The sequence below is a fragment of the Desmodus rotundus genome, chromosome 3, assembly GCF_022682495.2.
Source record: "Desmodus rotundus isolate HL8 chromosome 3, HLdesRot8A.1, whole genome shotgun sequence".
Lineage (NCBI taxonomy): Eukaryota > Metazoa > Chordata > Mammalia > Chiroptera > Phyllostomidae > Desmodus > Desmodus rotundus.
This window is the reverse complement of record NC_071389.1, coordinates 11,447,180-11,464,904: the sequence shown is the minus strand read 5'-3', so window position 1 is coordinate 11,464,904 and position 17,725 is coordinate 11,447,180. Positions and strand designations below refer to the sequence as shown.

The following is a 17,725-nucleotide window of genomic DNA, read 5'->3' as shown; positions in this document are numbered from 1 at the left end:
CGCAGCTATTAGAACCAGGATTTCCTTCTTGATGGCGACCGGCAGCGGAGGGTGGAGAGCAGGAAAGGCTCGGCCTGTGCCCTGAAGGTCTGGCCCAGCGGTTCTCAGACTTGAGACTCAGCAGGTGCCTGGAGAGCTTGTGACAGGCAGCTTCCTCACCCTCAGGCCCAGAGCTTCTGGCCCAGGAAGCTGTGCTTTGAATCCCTGGGGATTCTCATGCAGGTGATCCAAAGCCCCCTCTTCGAAAATCAGTGGTCTAGAAGTGCAGGCTACTTCCATCTGGAGGCTTGGAGGACCCAGCGTCAGGGCATTTAAGTAACCTTGGGGCTTGAGCAGGCTTCCTGGAGGAGGTGACCGTTGACCAATGTTCTTTAAGAAGTTCTTTGGCAACAGAGGGCCAGCGGGGACACGGTACAGAGGTGTAGAGGCAGTGGTCTATGGGAGGTCCATGCGCCTGGAGGGCAAAGGGTATGTTAGGAAGAGATGGGCCACAAAACAAGCCCAAACCAACTCACAGAAACAGAGAACAAAGGGGTGGTTGCCATAACGAGGGGTGGAGGACAGGTGAAAAGGAGAAGGGGAATACAGTCAGTAAGATTGTGATAAGTTTGCACAGTGGGGTGGTCACGTGGTAAGCTATAAAAACGTCAAATCAGCCCTGGCTGCTGTAGCTCAGTGGATTGAGCGGAGGCTGTGAACCAAAGGGTCGCCGGTTTGATTCCCAGTCAGGGCACATGCTGGGTTGCAGGCCAGGTCCCTAGTGGGGGGTGCGGGGGGTGAGAGGCAACCACGCACTGATGTTTCTCTCCCTCTCTTTCTCCTTCCCTTCCCCTCTCTCTAAAAATGAATAGATAAAATCTTTGTTAAAAAATGTCAAATCACTGTATGGTATACCTAAAACTAATATAACCAATGTAAGATTGTATACCAGCTATACTTAAATTTAAAACTTATTATTATTTTTAAAGTGATGAGCAGTGAGTCTGTGAAGGAGGCAAGCAAGTAGTGGAGGGCCTGGGGAGGAAACAGAATTCTCAGGGAGGAGAGAGGGCCAGGAGGAGGGGAGAGGGAGGCAGACCGTGGTGGCCATACTTCCTGCCTGACCTTGGTCACTGTGGTGGTGCTGTCACATCCTTCCATTTACAGTCCCCAAGTGAGAAAACGGGCTCAGAAAGAACTGGGTGAGCCAGCGGGGTCACGGCAGAGCTGGGCTCCAACACCTCTGCCCCAAACGACCAGCCTTTCCCAGGCCGTGCGTGTTGAATGAGACTATGCTGACTCCCTGAGCCCCTGCTTGTCCCCTTGTGTGTTCCCATTGTATGTCCTTGACAACTTGAATTTTTGCTCCGGCCTTGACCTCTGCCAAAAACAACTTGTTTACAGCCTTCCTATCTTTGCCCTGATTAGTGCTAGCAATTAAGGGCCAAAGTATATCTCCTGCGTTTAGGTGGAAACTATCGTTAATAATGAACGCAATGATAATAGCAACAAACATACCGGACGATTACAACACGCCAGTGCTGTATGTGGATTATTGCCTGCAGCTCCCACAATACCCCTGGGAACTAAGTGCTGTTACTACCCCCACTTGTTGGATGAGGATGGGGCTCTCTCCCTCGGGACAGTCATTTGCCACATTCACAAATGACCTCCGAATCTCAGTGACATAGAGCCACACAGGTGCATTTCTTGTCCGTACGACGTGTCCACTGCCAACTGGCTATGGCTTTAGTCCACCCTGCCTTGGTTCTGGGTCCCAGGCTGACAGTGACACCTCTCTCTTGAACATTGCTGTTCTCAGAGCAGAACAGGAGACTTACCGGTCTCCCGCACTCACAGCAGGTCATGGGCCCAGCCAGTTCAACAGGGAGGGGGGTGCACTTTTCCCATCGGAGGCCAGGGCAGGGAGGGCTAATGGAGGATTCGGATTCGATGAGCAGCGGGTGACACATAGCACCCCAGCGGAGGAAGCACTCCAGCCTGTGCTGATGGGTCTGGAGTCCTGACCTCAGAACCCAGGCGTTTCCTCGACATCCGCCTTCCACTTGGCTAAATGCATATAGCTCCGAATGCCTCACCCCGCGTGTCCGATGCATTGCAGGCAGGCAGGGAGATCGGGCGCCTGTGATGTGCATGGAGACCTCATCCCTGGGTCACGCTTCTGTGTAGTGGAGCATCCGACAGTGCCGTGCAGGTCCACCTAGCAGCCGCTCAGGGCAAAAGTCAGCTGAGCTGAGCTAGCAGAACCCCAAAAAGCATCGCAGTTGCCCAAATGCCCAAGTCAGACCCCAGTCCTTTTTGACAGGGCTGGGAAGGAAACAGGGATTGGTTCAAACCACCTTGTTCTGCTCACTGGCACGTGGCGCCCGGAGGAGCCCACATGTCATCCACTCTCAGATGAAGAGTGCGGATTGAATGGAGGAAGAAGGAATGAATTTAATCCTCACAAACCAGCTACCTTAAGAGGAAGATATTCTTATCCCCATTGTACACACAAGGACACTGGGGCTCGGGGAGATGCGGGGGCCACCACTTGTCGGTGCACTCACTGTGCCGTGGTGCCTCGTGGTTGGCACACGCTCTCCTCCCTGGCCCCACAGCCCCCCGGAGGTGGGCACCATTAGCCCTTCCTCCAAACCCGGGGACAAAAATAACGCTGCTTCTAGGAGAAGTTCAACCACGTGAGACACAAAACGTGGCAGCGGGCACGCAGGAACCCCTCAGTAAACATGAGCCACCCCGCTGTTATCATCATCGTCTGCTATCGGTCCACACACTGAGTTGTCCAAACTCCAGCCTCAGGTCAGGCTTCGCACTCATCGTGTCCTCCCCGACCTGCCCCCGGTCCTGCCCCGTGTTGTCCCAAAGCACTGAGGACCGGGTGTCCCACAGGAAAACGGGAAGCTCCTGAGCCCTCACCATGGTTACGCTCAGGGCTCACCCAGGCCCAGTTCACTCTAAATGCTTCCCTTCCGCTGCATGTACACCTTTTGCATTTCAAGTCTGAACGACTCTAGCTATTGCCCCAAGGCCAAGGTCTCCAGGGCAGGCATTTCTCTAGTAACCCACCTTGGAAATGACTATTCTGAAGGATATTGGTTTCCAAATATCCCAGGAGACCGAGCTCCCATGTTGAGGGGAAGGGAAGGAAGGAGGGAGGCGATGCAGTCTGTGATTCTACCTGGTCCTCATCTGGGTCCACCTGTTGAAAGATAATTTTCGTGCTTCTTTCACTATTATTGTCATTTTCTTGTCTTTCCATTATTCACATTGCAACCCTGTTAGGATGGATCCTTTGGGTAAGTAGTGCATCCTACGCACTGGGATCCCCCAGGTGGGTTTTACAATGTTTTCAGCTTTTTAAAAGCATCGATGGGCCCAGGGTGACTTGGTACCTTGCTCTGAATAACAGAGTACCCAGCATTGCTCCCAGTTAGGGGTTGGTGAGATGGAGAGGCCTCAGGGGGTCCCAGGCACAGCTAACCCTAAAGACCAACCTCTCCTCCCCCAGAACGGCGGAGGCATCCAGGAAGAAGAAAGAAAACCGGAGGAAGTGGAAACGCTATCTCCTGATAGGCCTGGCGACCGTCGGAGGCGGGACAGTGATCGGTAAGGCCAGCTCAAGGTGAGACGGTGGCACATGGGTCAGTGCAGTGCAGAGTGAGGGACCATGTCAGTCTGGGAATGGAGAGGGCGGGAGATGGGCTGGAAGGTGCCCCTGGGCACGTAGTAGGTGCTCCTTCAGCAGTGTATTCATCAGTGTTGTTAGAAGCCTCTGTGGAAGGCAGTGGGCAGCTGGCGCGGGAAGAACCCAGCAGGCCACATCCTCACTCCCACCTCTACCCTGCTTTCCTTGCAGGTGTGACCGGGGGTCTAGCTGCTCCCCTTGTTGCCGCCGGGGCCGCAACAATCATTGGCAGCGCCGGGGCAGCGGCTCTGGGCTCAGTGGCCGGCATAGCTGTCATGACCTCGCTGTTTGGTGCCGCTGGAGCTGGCCTGACAGGTAAGTTTCGAGAGCAATAGTGGGCCATGAGGGGTTTTCAGCCAGGGTGGCCCAGCCCCTGAAGGACACTTCCCCATGCCCAAATTCTTCCCCGTGATGGCTCCCCAGGAGATGGAGGAGGAACACATAGCTTTCCTCACGCCGGGTTCCAGCCCTACCAGAACTTGGCAGCAGGCTTCACCGAGAACTGCGCGAGAGCTCGGCGTGGGTCGGTGTCAGGGCTGAGTTTGAGGAACTGCACCTCGTGCAGACTTCCTGAGAAGGGCCTTGTTGGACCTGCCTGCCTCCGTTTAGGAAGTTTCCAGACAGGCCCCCTCAGAGACCTTTGAGCTTCCTCTCGTAAGAGAGCGCGTGGCTACCCTTCATGTACCGGCACCTCCTGGGGGAGTCTTCCCAAATCGTACGTCAGCAGCCCCCAAGTCCCACAGGGATTCCTGTTCCACTCTTCAAGAGGGATGTCACTTCCTGCGTTGAGGATTTTGGTCGGTCTGATCCCCTTTCACTGAGAGGAGTGCAGTGGACCTCTGAAGTTTGCAGACAGGAAAATGACCTGGAACCGCTGAGGAAGGACAGAGCAGTGGTTATGCTCCCAGGCCCTCTGTTCCACCCCGACTCTGCACTCGGGGGCCGGCCAGCCTGTGGGAGCCTCTTACCCTCATCTGTAATTGGGGAAATAATGACACCTACCTTAATGAGTTGAAAAATGAGACATTTGTCCTAGGACGGGGCACAGGGTCGGCGCTCGCTGGACACGATGCAAGCCCAGGGAGACCCTCTGACGAACGTTCCCGGGGTCCGCAGTCGCCTCTGTTCCCATTCGTGTGTCTGGATCTTTAGGATACAAGATGAAGAAGCGTGTCGGGGCTATTGAGGAGTTCACGTTTCTGCCGCTGACGGAAGGCAGGCAGCTGCGCATCACCATCGCCATCACCGGGTGGCTGGCGTCCGGCAGATACCGTGAGGACCGGGATGGAGGGGACAAGGATGTAGAGAGGGGTAGACATTAGCTGAGCTGGGCCTGCTGCTGTGGGCCAGACTCCGGCCTAGGCTCTTGCCTGTGTATGTTTTTAGAGGGTGGGGAGGGGAGCCCCACCTCGCAGAGGAGGAAATAGGCTCAAAGCCGTGAGGAGACTTCATCCCACATCCATCTACACACCCCTCCACCTGTCATCCCTCCGTCCATGGTCCATTTATCCAACTCTCTGTCCATTCACCCACCCATCCATCTATCCACACATCCGTCCTCATTCATCCATCCAACTGCCTGTGTATCTACTACCCGCCCATCTATCCACACATCCGTCCTCATTCATCCATCCAACTGTCTGTGCATCTACTACCCACCCGTCTATCCACACATCTGTCCTCATTCATCCATCCATCCAACTGTCTGTGCATCTACCACCCACCCGTCTATCCACACATCCATCTACCCATCCATCCATTCACCCACCCGCCCGCCTCTCAATCCATCCGTTCGGCAACATGCATAGGGCACTACACACACTGTGTGCTGGACAGCGAGCCAGACCCTAGGAATTTAGTGGTGAGCGACACGGTTGCGGCTTCCGCTCCCGCGGAACACCTGGTCTGAGGCAGAAGACAGACTGCTGATCAAGTGACCATCAAGGGAAGCTTTGTGGACGGCACAATAGGGGAAGCGCAGAGCATTTCTGCAGAACATGGGAAAGGTTCCTAGAGAAAGTAACCTTTTCTAAGGATTGCCTGGGAATCAGCTGGGTAAAGAGGGAGCAAGAAGTGCACGCCGAGCCAAGGGGCAGCATGTACAAAGGCCCGGTGGCGCAAAAGAACCAACAGGAACACAGGGTGCCAGAGTAGGGAGCTAGGAGGCAGAAGTGTGGGCAGGGCCAGAGCAGATCGCACAGGAGCACGTGAGGCGAGGAGTTTGAATTTGTCCTGAGAGCAGGTGGAAGAGAGCAAAGGACTTAAGCACATAGGTGAGAGATCAGTATGCCTTGGCTGTGTGACGTCGAGCAAGTTACTTAACCTCTCTGTGCCTCAGCTTGCTTGTTCCTGCCTTTCAAGGAACTTACCAAGATTAAATTAAACAAGATAACATATCGAAGGCCCCTGGCTTCTAATTGGCATCCACCAACGTAGTTCCCTCTGCTGGTCTCCCCTGAACGTGTGCGTCCTCCACGGTGTGAGGCCCAGCACAGAGCTCGTCACTCGGAGGGAGGGAGGGTGGGCCGGGGAATCCTGGGCACGCAACCAGGCACGCACGCTCAGACCCCCCAGTTCCCAGGTCTCAGGGACCCGAGGGCGGAAGCCACGGCTCTTCTTTTTTTTTTTTTACAGTTGTATGCCTTTTCTCCCCATCCCTCTACCCCACCCCAGGTGAACCCACCTCCCTCCCCCCTCTCCACCCTCCCCCTTGGTTTTGTCCATGTGTCCTTTATAGTAGTTCCTGTAATACCCTCTTCCCACTAAATGACCCAAAAGAAAGCAAGTGAGAAAGCCAGGTCACAGAGGGCCTGCAGGTTGCCTGGAGAGGTGACACTATCCTCAGGGCAGGGAGAGGGCTGGGAGGGGGGAGAGGGAGGCAGACCGTGGTGGCCATACTTCCTGCCTGACCTTGGTCACTGTGGTGGTGCTGTCACATCCTTCCATTTACAGTCCCCAAGTGAGAAAACGGGCTCAGAAAGAACTGGGTGAGCCAGCGGGGTCACGGCAGAGCTGGGCTCCAATGCCTCTGCCCCAAACGACCAGTCTTTCCCAGGCAGTGCATGTTGAATGAGACAATGCTGACTCCCTGGATCCCTGCTTGTCCCCTTGTGTGTTCCCATTGTGTGTCCTCAGCAGCTTGGTGCCAGCATTAATGCAGGACGACAGAAGAATGCCACTTTCCTATATAGAAGTTCATACTTCATTCTTACTACTACTCTGTGAAGGGAAATAAGTATTAAGCTCCCTACTTCACAGATAAGCAAAGTGAGGCTCAGGGTAGCAGAGTGATGTGCCAAGGTCGCCCGTCTATTAGTGAATGCAGGAGTTGGGACTCTCACCCCAGCCTGCTGACTCATAGGGTGGCGCCATGCTCCATCTGGGTGCTCCATCCACTCTGCCAACAGCTGCCGCTCATCAGCAGGGGTGGGCCTCTTGTCTCCCTCCAAGGGTGAGTGGTCCCCGGTCTGGGAAAGTGGGTGGGGCATCCTCTGGCACAGACAAGGGAGACCCCACCTACCTGTGTCCTCCCCAGGCACCTTCAGTGCCCCATGGGCCACCCTGGCACACAGCCGTGAGCAGTACTGCCTGGCCTGGGAGGCCAAGTACCTGATGGAGCTCGGCAACGCCCTGGAGACCATCCTCAGTGGTCTGGCAAACATGGTGGCCCAGGAGGCCCTAAAGTACACGATGTTGTCTGGTAAGTCTCCCTGTCCCCACCACCAGCAACATGCCCTCTGCTCCCAACCCACGCTGGTACCATACCTTTGCATCCCAGGGGCCCCGCTGAGCCAGGCGCTGTGCTGGACCCTCGGAACACAGAGAGTTTAAGGCTGCATTCCTGTCTGTGAAGCATAGCACCTTTGTGGGAGGAGATAGGTGGACAGCCAGCCACATTATCACATGATGTATTAGCCACCCCCAAACTCAGTGACTTAAAATAACACTCATTTATCCTAATAGCTCAGGAGCCATGAGGCTTCATGGGGCTGATCTCTGCCAGGCCTGCTCATGCATCTGTGGGTCAGCTGGCTGTCCACTGATCTAGGCTGGCCTCATCTGGGACAGCCAGGGTGACGTGGCTCCGTTCCACTTGTCTCTCACCCTCCTGGGCTCAGCAGGCCAGCCCACACCAGTGATGGAGTACGTGAGAGGCCAGCCTCCATGCACAAGTCCATCTGAGGTGTCACATCTCGTAACATCTCATTGGCCAAAGCAAGTCACATGACCGAGCCCACTGTGGATGGGCAGGGCAGGGGCAGGCACCCTGCAGAAGGATGAGGCTAAGTGGGAGGGTGCCAGGTGGAGTGACTACTTGGGGCCATCTTTGGAATCTCACACATGTCAGACACCTGAACAGCAAGGATCTGGTCCATGGGTCAGACATGCGTGAGCTTCACTTTCTTCTGTGCCACTGAGCGGTTTGACAACCCTTGGAGAACCCACAGTCCCAAGTGAGAGACACTGTGTGCCCTCACTCGGGCATCTATTAGCCAGCCAGCCACTTCCTGACAAGGACCCCTACCGCCTACATCACTGTCATGTCACCTTCCCAGGCATCGTGGCTGCCCTGACCTGGCCGGCCTCACTCCTCAGTGTCGCCAGCATCATCGACAACCCCTGGGGGGTGTGTCTCCATCGATCAGCAGAGGTTGGCAAGCACCTGGCCCACATCCTGCTCTCCCGGCAGCAGGTACCTGGGAATGGCTTCGGGTGGGGGCCCACAGGGGACGTGAGGGGGCTGACTCGTCTGTGGACGTCAGCCCTAAAGACGTCTGTGTGGAGATGGCCCACTGGCTTTGGGGAGCAGATGGTCTTCGCTGCTCCTCCAGTTCAAGTCATGGAAGTATTCTGGGATAGACCAGTAAGAGCTACAGGCTGCATCCCTGGCAGGTGACTAGGTGAGGACCGAATAACTGAGGCACCTGCAGGGATAGACGAGGCCAGGTGTTTCTCCCTGGAAGTACAGAGTGACCCTCTGAACACATTGTCAGTGGTCCAAGTGCCATGGAATGTGGTCCGGGTTATGTCCACGTTCCAGACAGTAGGAGGCAGGAAAGTGGAGTGAAGGGCATGACTGGAAGGCACATCTATTGCTTCCCTTCACATCCCGGGCCAGGACTCAGCCCTGTGGCACCATCCCTAGCTACGGGGGAGTTAGAGAAACTCAGTCTTTGGCTGCGTAGCCCGAGAAAACTCAGGAATTCTGTCACCGAGGCCATGGGTGGGTGCACGGGTGTTGGGAGGTGGATAGCAGCCTTTGCCACCAGTCTCCTGCAGAACTGGAGTGCACTTCAATGGTTTCCTATGGTGGTAAGTGGGGGTGGCGGAGGGGAGGGTGGACACATTTACTGGCACAAAAACAAGGAGAAGGAATGGACTGGTGAGACCAGATGACCTTTGGACTCGTCTGTGCCTTCCTGCTCCTTCCAAGTAGAACTGGTACCCAGACACCCCAGATAACTTCCTTTTTCTTATGAGTTGCCTTTCCTGCAAGTTCTTTAGTCAGGAAGTTCTTCTTTATGTCTAACTTACTACCTACACTTGTAATGCAAGGCCAATATTTCAGGTCCCACCTGCCTTTCTAGAAACAGAACAGCTGTCCCTCCCATGTTACTCTTTGCCTTTTTTTCCCGTTGCACCCAGGGCACCTTCCATTCCCCTCCCTGGCTCCAGAAGGGCCCCACTTCACCTCAGTCTTTTGCCACGAGGTGGGTGAGTCCTGTGTCTGGGGGAAGAAGAGACTGGCAGCTGGATAACAGTGTGAGATGAGAGGGAATTAACCCAGCTGCCTGTCGACTCCAGGGCCCCGGACTCCAACTCCTGCATCAGGCACGCCCTGCATGAACGAGGGGCCCGGAGTGGCACACACACCATTCATTAAGTCAAGGCCGGCACCGGGAGCATGGAAGGGCCTTCCTCATCAGGGCTGATGCTTTGTTAGAATCAGCTGTGTCCCATCCCAGACACCTGTGTCCTTTTTGCCTCAGGGCCGGCGACCGGTCACTTTGATTGGCTTCAGCCTGGGAGCCAGAGTCATCTACTTCTGCCTGCAAGAGATGGCGCAGGAGAAAGGTGAGTCTGGCTTATTGTCACAGGTGAAAACCCTTCCCAAGTTCACCCCCGGTCCAGAGGTTCGGGAGAGGAGCTGGGAGTCTTGTGAAAGTGTTCTCAGCTTTGAGAAGCCATAGTCACTGTTTAAGAGTTTGAAGACAGACAAAATCGTGAAGTCATTTGGAAAATTGTGTATGTTTTCTGTATCCAAATTAGAGTGGATGCGAGACAGTCCTATAATAATGACATTGGTCTTGGTGTTCTGATGCATGTTCTTGAATGGGAGGGCAAGGAGCTGGATGAAGAGTTCAAAATCAAGGTGGCGGCAGAGCCACGGGCACTCCACAGGCCCTCTGGATGGCTCGGTGGTGCCTCCTCCCACTGCTGGGGGCTGCCGGCCCTCCTTGGCACTCCTAGGCTCACAGATGCATCGCTCCGTCTTCACACCACCCTCTCCTTTCTGTCTTCTCTTCTAAAGACAGTGCTGTTGGGTTTATTTCGTGCCCACCAAATCCAGCATGGTCTCTCTCATCTCAGGATCCTTAAACAATTACATTTGCATAATTTAATGATAGCCGCTAAGACACCTTTTCCATAAAAGGTCTCACTCACAGGTTCCAGGTGGACATGTCTTTTGGGGGCGGGGCACCATGCAACCCGCCACAGGTACCTCTGGGTGTGTGTCGTGCCCTCTGGGGGCGTACTTCCCGTGCCCCAGCAGTGGGGAGCCACGGGTGGGTGAGGTCTCTGGGGGCAGGTCTGTCAGCAGAGGCTGCCGTAGGAGGGGGTCAGGGGGCTGCAGTGCAGAGCTTGGAGCTAGTGGTCCTCTGTTTGCGTGTCCCAGAGCAACCTCTCTCCTGGTGAAGCATAGCAGCAGCAGGACCTAACGGCAAGAGAAGGGATTGAGACAGGGCATCCTTGTCCTGAGAGCAGAGTGGGGACGAGAGAGGCTGGAGTGATGCCCAGCATGGTTACTCAGGGTGATTTCGAATGCGTCTCGGAGCCTCAGCTTCCCCGCTTAAAAAATAGAGTTAATAATTCCCACCCCACGCGCTTCCTTTGAGGAGCAAGCAAGGAACCCCACGTATCGTATTTTGCAAATCGTAAAGCCCATCAGTGACCACATTCAGCTCAAGGATGTCCGTTGGCAGCTTCCGCTCTTCAGACTGTCTGCCAACCTAAGGCTACCCCTGAAGATGTCCCCTGGCCACTCCCCTTGGTCGTCCCCAGCGTGTGACCTGATTGCTGACCAACTGCTAAGAAGCTGGAGGGGCAGGAACATCTGCCGTTGCTGGAGCTGAGAAACAATGCTATGAGTCGGGGCTGACTGGTGTTATTTTCAGTGTTGGCGTCACCAGCGGGCATCAGAGAGACCCTGGAGCTCAGGAGCATGATTCTTTCCTGTTCTTTATCTTTTGCTTAAGTGGACTGAGGATCAGAGCTGTTTTCTTGGTTGCAAAGGCAAGGGGGGTGTGCCATGCTTGGCAGTCACTATGGGGGTGCCGAGCCGCTGTGTGTGAGCCCTGCAGTGAGCCTCCCAGCTCATCTGTGCCATTTTGGAGGACCCTGAAGCCCCTATAGCTTCCAGCCCCCTCCTTTGCACCTGGTTTTGTCCACATCAATAAGCAATGGGGAGGCACCTCTATCCTATTTCCAGTAGCTTTGGGTAACCTGGAACGGCGATGCAGAAGGGCCTGGGGAGCCAGCTCTGAGCTGTTTTCAGCATGAATTCCAGCCTGGGATCAGAGGTCAGGCAATGACCACTGGGGAGACAGGGCTGAATCTGGAGCTCTGGTAAAGGTGCTTCCGTTTTTACCGTGGACAGCATTGTGCCTTCTCTTTCTGAATACATGCTCCCTCCTCCCTGGCATCAGCAGAGGCAGAGCAAGTCAAAAAGCCATCCCTTACCTGCCTCTCCTGCTCCACCTGCCACAGATAATCCACCCGGGACCTTATGGCCCACTGGGAGGAACCCCTGGGTACCCACGGCATGTCTCCATCCTCAGCCCTTCATTCCCTCCAGTAAATGGCTTTGTTGAGCTCTAGCAACACCACTGAGTCCTACTGCACAACACCATGTTCTCTGTTCCTGCAACTTTGTGCAAGTAACTTATACTGTCTGAATCTCTGCTGAGAAAAATAGGGGGTCTGTCTCTCACACGGAACTCAGTCTCTGCTATAAAAATGTGTGGTTTATAGAGAGGCAGGATGGGTGTATCAGTCAGCTATTGCTGCTGTGATGCCGCATAACAAACCACCCCCAAACTCAGAGGGTTACAACACCAAATATTTGCATGCCCAGGATCTACAGCTTCTCTGTGGTTCGGTTGCTCTAGAATAGCCTCTGTTTCTGGCTGTGAGTTGGATAGGCTTGGCCCCAGACTGTGGGCTGGGCTCAGATCTGCTCCACGTGTCTTTGTCCTGGTGAGGTTGAAGAGGCAGCAGCCACCGGGGCTTGCTCTTCTTCTCGTCCATCACTAGAGTGCCACAGCCAAGCCAAACCACAGATGCGCATTTAAGACCTCTGCTCCTGCAGTATTTACTAACATTCTGCATCGGCTACTTATTACGGCAAACAACCTATCCACACACAGTGGCTGAACACATTCTACATCAGTTATTTATTACTGCAAGCAACTTATTCAAACATAGTGGCTAAAGCACCAATAACTGATTATTTGTCACAATTCTATGAATGGACTAAGCAGTCCCTCCCCTCCTCTTACTCATGCAGTTGCAGACAGGGCTGGAATGCCCGGGAGGTCTAAGGCGACCTCACTCCCTGCCCAGCGGTTGGTGCTGGCCATCACCCAGCATGCCTCAGTCCTTACCCAGACCTCTCACACCCTCCAGGAGCCCCACCCGACCTCCTTCAAGATGGCAAGAGTGAAACCTGCAAGGCCTCGTAAGGCCAAGATTCCAGAACACATCACTTCTGCCACAGTCTGTCGGTTAAAACAAATCTCAGGCCTGATCAGATTCAAGGGACAAAGTGGGGAAGATTCCTCTTCTGGGTGGGAGAAGGGGCAAAGAATTTTTGGCGATTTTTAATCTTCCTCATGTTCTGCTTGCCAGAGCAAGTGATGGCCAAGCCCTAGGTCAGTGGGGGGAGGAGGGCAGTGCGCCCACAGCAGGGCTGGAGGGGAGCGAGTGGTTGCCAGCAGTAATCCAGATGCTAAGGCTAACCCAGACTCTCTTGCTGGGGGAAAGGAAAGCATGGGCTTCGCAGTCATCTGAGACCTGGTTCTGAGTCCTGCCTCTGCTTGCCTGGGTGGCCTGGGTGAGGCAAGGAGGCAGCCTCGCTGGACATGCACCTCTCCATTTGCAACAAGAGATTAATGTCGCCTCTGGGCACTGGCAAATGCCAGAGAGCATGGAGCCAACCCCATGCTGGGTCCTGGTCAACACACCCTCCAGCTGCATCCTTCAGGTTGAGGTCGCTGCAGGTCCAGGAGGTGGCTGCAGACTCCCCTTGCTCTCTAAAGCTGCTCCCCCCAGGAGAGGCTCTTGAAAAACTGTCATTCTCTTTGCTATCATCCTTTTGCCCCCTTCTTAGTCACCTTTCCCCCAACCCATGCAGCAGACCATCTGACCATCCACCAGGCTCCTCATTGCCAAGAGTGACGTGATCTTATGAATAGGACCGATTCTCAATTTAGAGGAGAAAGGCATGTCTTTGGCTGCAATTAGAATAAATTACATGTTAACTTCAGATCACTAATACAAGCCAGATCTTCAGCTCCCTTACTGATCCAACTGAATTAATTACCATTTGCTGTTTGGCTGTGGCAATCAGAAGTGAGTTCGCCCATGAGCTGCCTCCGGAATGTGAGGCTGGAACTGCAGGGAGGGTGGGAGAGAGAGAGGCAGGCAGGCAGGTGGCCTCGGTGGCCTCTGGGTAGCAGGGCTGGTTAGTGAGACACCAAGGTGTTCCTGCACCTCAGCCTTTTGGGGGATGGCTCCCAAAGCAGCTGCCTTCCTGCCTCTTTCCTGGTCCCTGCTCCCTCCCCTGGATCTTTATGGCCCATTGGTAAGAACTGGGGCTTTGGTATCAGGTGGACTTGGATTTGGGTCCTGACTTTGTCACTGACTGGCTGTGGGACCTTGAGCCGGTCACTTAATCTCTCTGAGCCTCAGCTTCCTCACCTGAATGTGGGGCTTAGAACACTTACCTTGAAGGTTAAAATGAGCTGATGACTAAGGAAAGTACCTGCCCTGAATAGGGTGAATGTTTCTTCCTCTACCTCTAATCTGAGGACCTGCTTTGCATGGAGAATTATGGTGAGTGTCATGTAGAAAGAGAAGCTTGTCATTTTTGTTCCCTTTCCAGCTCCCATGTTAGGCCCTGAACTCCATGTAGGCGGGATCTGCCTGTGTCCCCCCATCTGCCTGGCGCCGGGCACATGTGGAGTGCTCAGGAAGATGGAGGAACTTGACTTTGGGTGAGGGACTCAAGCACGTGCTGCTGTGCTCATGAGCCAGGTCCTAATTCACCGTGTGCCAGGCCGGGTACTAAGCATGTCCACGCAGGGTCTCGGTCAACCTCACAACAACCCTAGGGGCATATTCAGCTCAGAAAACGGTGGCCTCGGGGGTATGACATGCAAGTCCTAAGTGCCAGAGCCAGGATGTGTGCCCAGGACGGCTCTCTACTTTGCACAGGACCTTGACCTTGAACAATGGGCTGGGGTTATCCAGTGGAGCCAGAGGTAAAGGACTGGCCAGAGGGCTGAGTCAGCAGGGCTGAGACAGGCTTCTCGGGAGGGCCTGGGAACATTAAGTCTAGTGTTTCTGTAGCCGGTGAAAGGGGACTGAGGTGGAACGGTGGGAAATGGTTGGGCAGGAGCCAGGCACAAGGTCTCCCACGCCTGGCGAAGGAGTCCCCGACTGGTGTGGTCCCTGAATCCAGGAGTAAATGAGTAGTTGCGTGGGTCCTGCGGGCGGAGGAGCTAGGGGCAGGTCGGCCCCGGGCAGCCTGTAGTTCACCCACATAGGCACACTCACACACACACTCAGATACACATGGCAGCGACTCACCGGACCCCAGGGGCCTCCAGCAGCCCCACTAGTCTCTAGATCAAGTGCAGACTTCTCAGCCTGACTTACAGCCCGCCCGTGAGCAGCCTTCTAGCATCTCCTCCCACCCCCGGGCTCCGGCAGACCGAGCTCCATTTCCAGACAGACCGTGTTCTCTCTCCATCTTTTCTAGATAACTCCTGCTCATTTTTCAGGTCTCACCTTGTCAGAAGCTTTCCCTCCAATAATAATACTAGATTCCAATAGTAGATTATTAACAATAGATTCCAATAATAATATTAATAATAATAGTAGAAGTAGTAATGGCAGCAGCTCTAGAGTTAGGGCATCTGGTTTGAAGCCCAAACACACACCAGGCAAGTACCCTAACCTCTCTGAACTCCAGGTGACTTGTGGGAAACACGGTACAGGAATGATAATGGTACCGGCACAGACATTGTGGTGAGGATGAAGCACAGTAGTGCCTACCAGTGCTGGCAAATAGTAAGAGACCAGCAATTTTTATCGAGCATTTATATTATGCTAGGAACTGTCGTATGCTTTCTCAGTGGGAGCTGGCCCATGGCGTTAGAGGGCCCCACAGACAGGGAGCACCCCGTGAGGGTAACATGGGCCGTGGACAGAGTTGGGTTAACACTGGCCTCCCCCAGGACTGGGGCCTGCGGTTCCCATTCCTGCCTGTCTCCAGAGCCACCTACTACCTTCCTCCTTGACAGCCCCCTCCTACATCCTGGCCTCATGCAACCAATGGGGCATCTTCAAGTCTCCACCTGGCTGTGGTCGTGAATGAATTATTCACTCTTTGCCCAGAGCTGCTGTTTCGTATCTAATTCATCCCAGCTCCCCTGTCTGGCTTCAGGCAGGCCTGCTTGTTTAACACCCAATGAATCTGCACACAGGGGAGACCTTTTCCTAATTGCAGGAAAGCTGTCATTATCTGAGTTAGGGGATGAGACAGAGGAATTACCGTAGTGCATATGAATCCACTAATTGTTTTCTGAGTGCCCTGGAGACCGAGTGATGAAATGCAGTGATGAATCCCACTGGTGTCCTGCAGCCGGTATCCCCTCCCCACTCCCTCCTAGCTGTGGCTCATCCCCCCTCCCCTCTTCCCCAAGAACCGCTGCCTGTAGAATTAACCGTTCTCACCGCTCCATCTTCCTTTTAGGAGTGATGTTTCAAAGATCAGGGGGTTACTGTTTTGCAGATATGCCACCATTCACGAGGTGCTCCTGACCGCCGCCCTGCCCCTCCCTCAAGCTCAGGGTGGGCAGCTTCCTTTCAAATGAGTTCAAGTCTTGCAGAATGGCTGTGGGGGTTGGTAGTGACGTGTGTCCATCAGCTGAAAAGCACCTGGCACATAGCAAGTGCTCCCTGAGGGAGCCCTTGCTGTTCTTCCATAGCCAGTTCTAGGGCAGCCACTCAGCTGGGGCTGATGCCCTTAACCTGAGTGTCCTGTCCTTAGGTGGAGACCACTATGTCCACCTCTTCAAGCCCGTAAGGACTTGGCTTAGGAAATAGAAAGAGTCGCAAGAAGCCAGCCCCGCAGGATGTGGTCAGCTGCTCAGTAAGGCTGCCAGGCCAGCCGGCTCTGCTCCTCTCGTGTCTCCAGGCAGGTGGCTGGGTTAGCAGAGGCACAGCGGGGGCTAGACCACACTCCACCGTGCATTGTCCTACAGATGTGCACAGCATCTGTGGAGCTTTCTCCATCTGTTCCTGGGGTTCTCGGAGCAACCTTGCCGTATTCAGATGCGCCCAGGCTGGGTGGGAAGGACTGACTTCCAGCAGGAATCTTTTGCTTTCTGGATGAGTATTTAAATGCTTGGTGTGACTGAAGAATCTTCAAACAGAAATAGACCCAGATTCAACTAAGACCTCTGCCACCTACTTGCCTGATTGATTTGTTCTGTCATCATCTTGCCAGCTAACAATTATGGGGCACTTACTATGTGCCAGGCATGGCTAAGTACTTTACATGCCTTATTTGATTTAATCCTTGCAATAATCCTATGAGGTTTTGGCTACCCCCATTTTACAGATAAGGAAACTGAGGCTTATAGAGGCGTGGTCACTAGCCCCTGGTTATAGGACTAGTCACGATGAAGCTGGAATTTGGATCCACAGTGGCTAACTCAGGCTCTTATTGGTGAATGACCCCTAATCCTCAGAGCGACCTATGGCCAGGATAATTATCTCCATTTAATATCACCTGAGGCTCAGTGTGAAGCAAAGTGATGAGCCAGGTGAATCCATTGGGATTTTTTGGTTGCAAGTCCTGAGGTTTCCATCAGCTGTCCTTCCTGCAGCCACACCCAGAGCTCCCCTCTACCCAACAAGGAAAACTGGGGGTTCAGGACAACTCCTATCTGCCTAAGCCCAGCATCCTATGCCTTTATACCTGTTCTTGCCCTCCAGAATACTCTCCCCTCTTCCCGACCCACAGCCTGGCGCCAGCTCAGACACCCACTTCAACATATGGCTCAAAAATCCCGTTGAAGGAAGACTCAGACTCGGAAGCATTTTTTTTAATCCTCATTGAGGATGTGCCCGTTGATTTCAGAGAGAGGGGAAGGGAGAGAGAGAGGGAGAAAAACATGGATGCAAGAGAGAAACATTGATCAGTTTCCTCTTGAACGCGCCCCAACCAGGGACCAAACCCACAACCCAGGCATGTGACCTGACCGGGAATCGAACCCATGACCTTCCTGTCTATGGGATGACGCTCCAACCAACTGAGCCACACTGGCTAGGGCAGATTTGGAAGCATTTTGAAAAGAAAAGTTGTTTCTTGCAAAAAGGTATAAATTGGTTAGACTTCAGATGGCCTGGCTTGCCAAATTACACCTCCCCCCCCCCCCCCCCCCCCCCCCCGCACACACCCACACTCACCAGGTTCTGAAAGGGAAAACGCGTTCACAATTACCAGGGTTATGGAGTTTTCATCAG

At 54.1% G+C, this 17,725-nt stretch overlaps 1 protein-coding gene across 2 annotated transcripts in view; it reads left to right on the top strand.

The window, feature by feature from the left end:
- Window positions 1-17,725, top strand: part of TMCO4 (transmembrane and coiled-coil domains 4) — a 77,590-nt gene that overhangs the window by 33,225 nt on the left and 26,640 nt on the right. For both annotated transcript variants that reach the window (XM_053921800.2, XM_053921801.1), the window contains 6 exons: window positions 3,512-3,609; window positions 3,860-4,003; window positions 4,841-4,960; window positions 7,224-7,388; window positions 8,245-8,381; window positions 9,679-9,763. In XM_053921800.2, coding sequence (XP_053777775.1) covers window positions 3,512-3,609; window positions 3,860-4,003; window positions 4,841-4,960; window positions 7,224-7,388; window positions 8,245-8,381; window positions 9,679-9,763 — 749 coding nt within the window. The remainder of the gene's footprint in view (window positions 1-3,511; window positions 3,610-3,859; window positions 4,004-4,840; window positions 4,961-7,223; window positions 7,389-8,244; window positions 8,382-9,678; window positions 9,764-17,725) is intronic.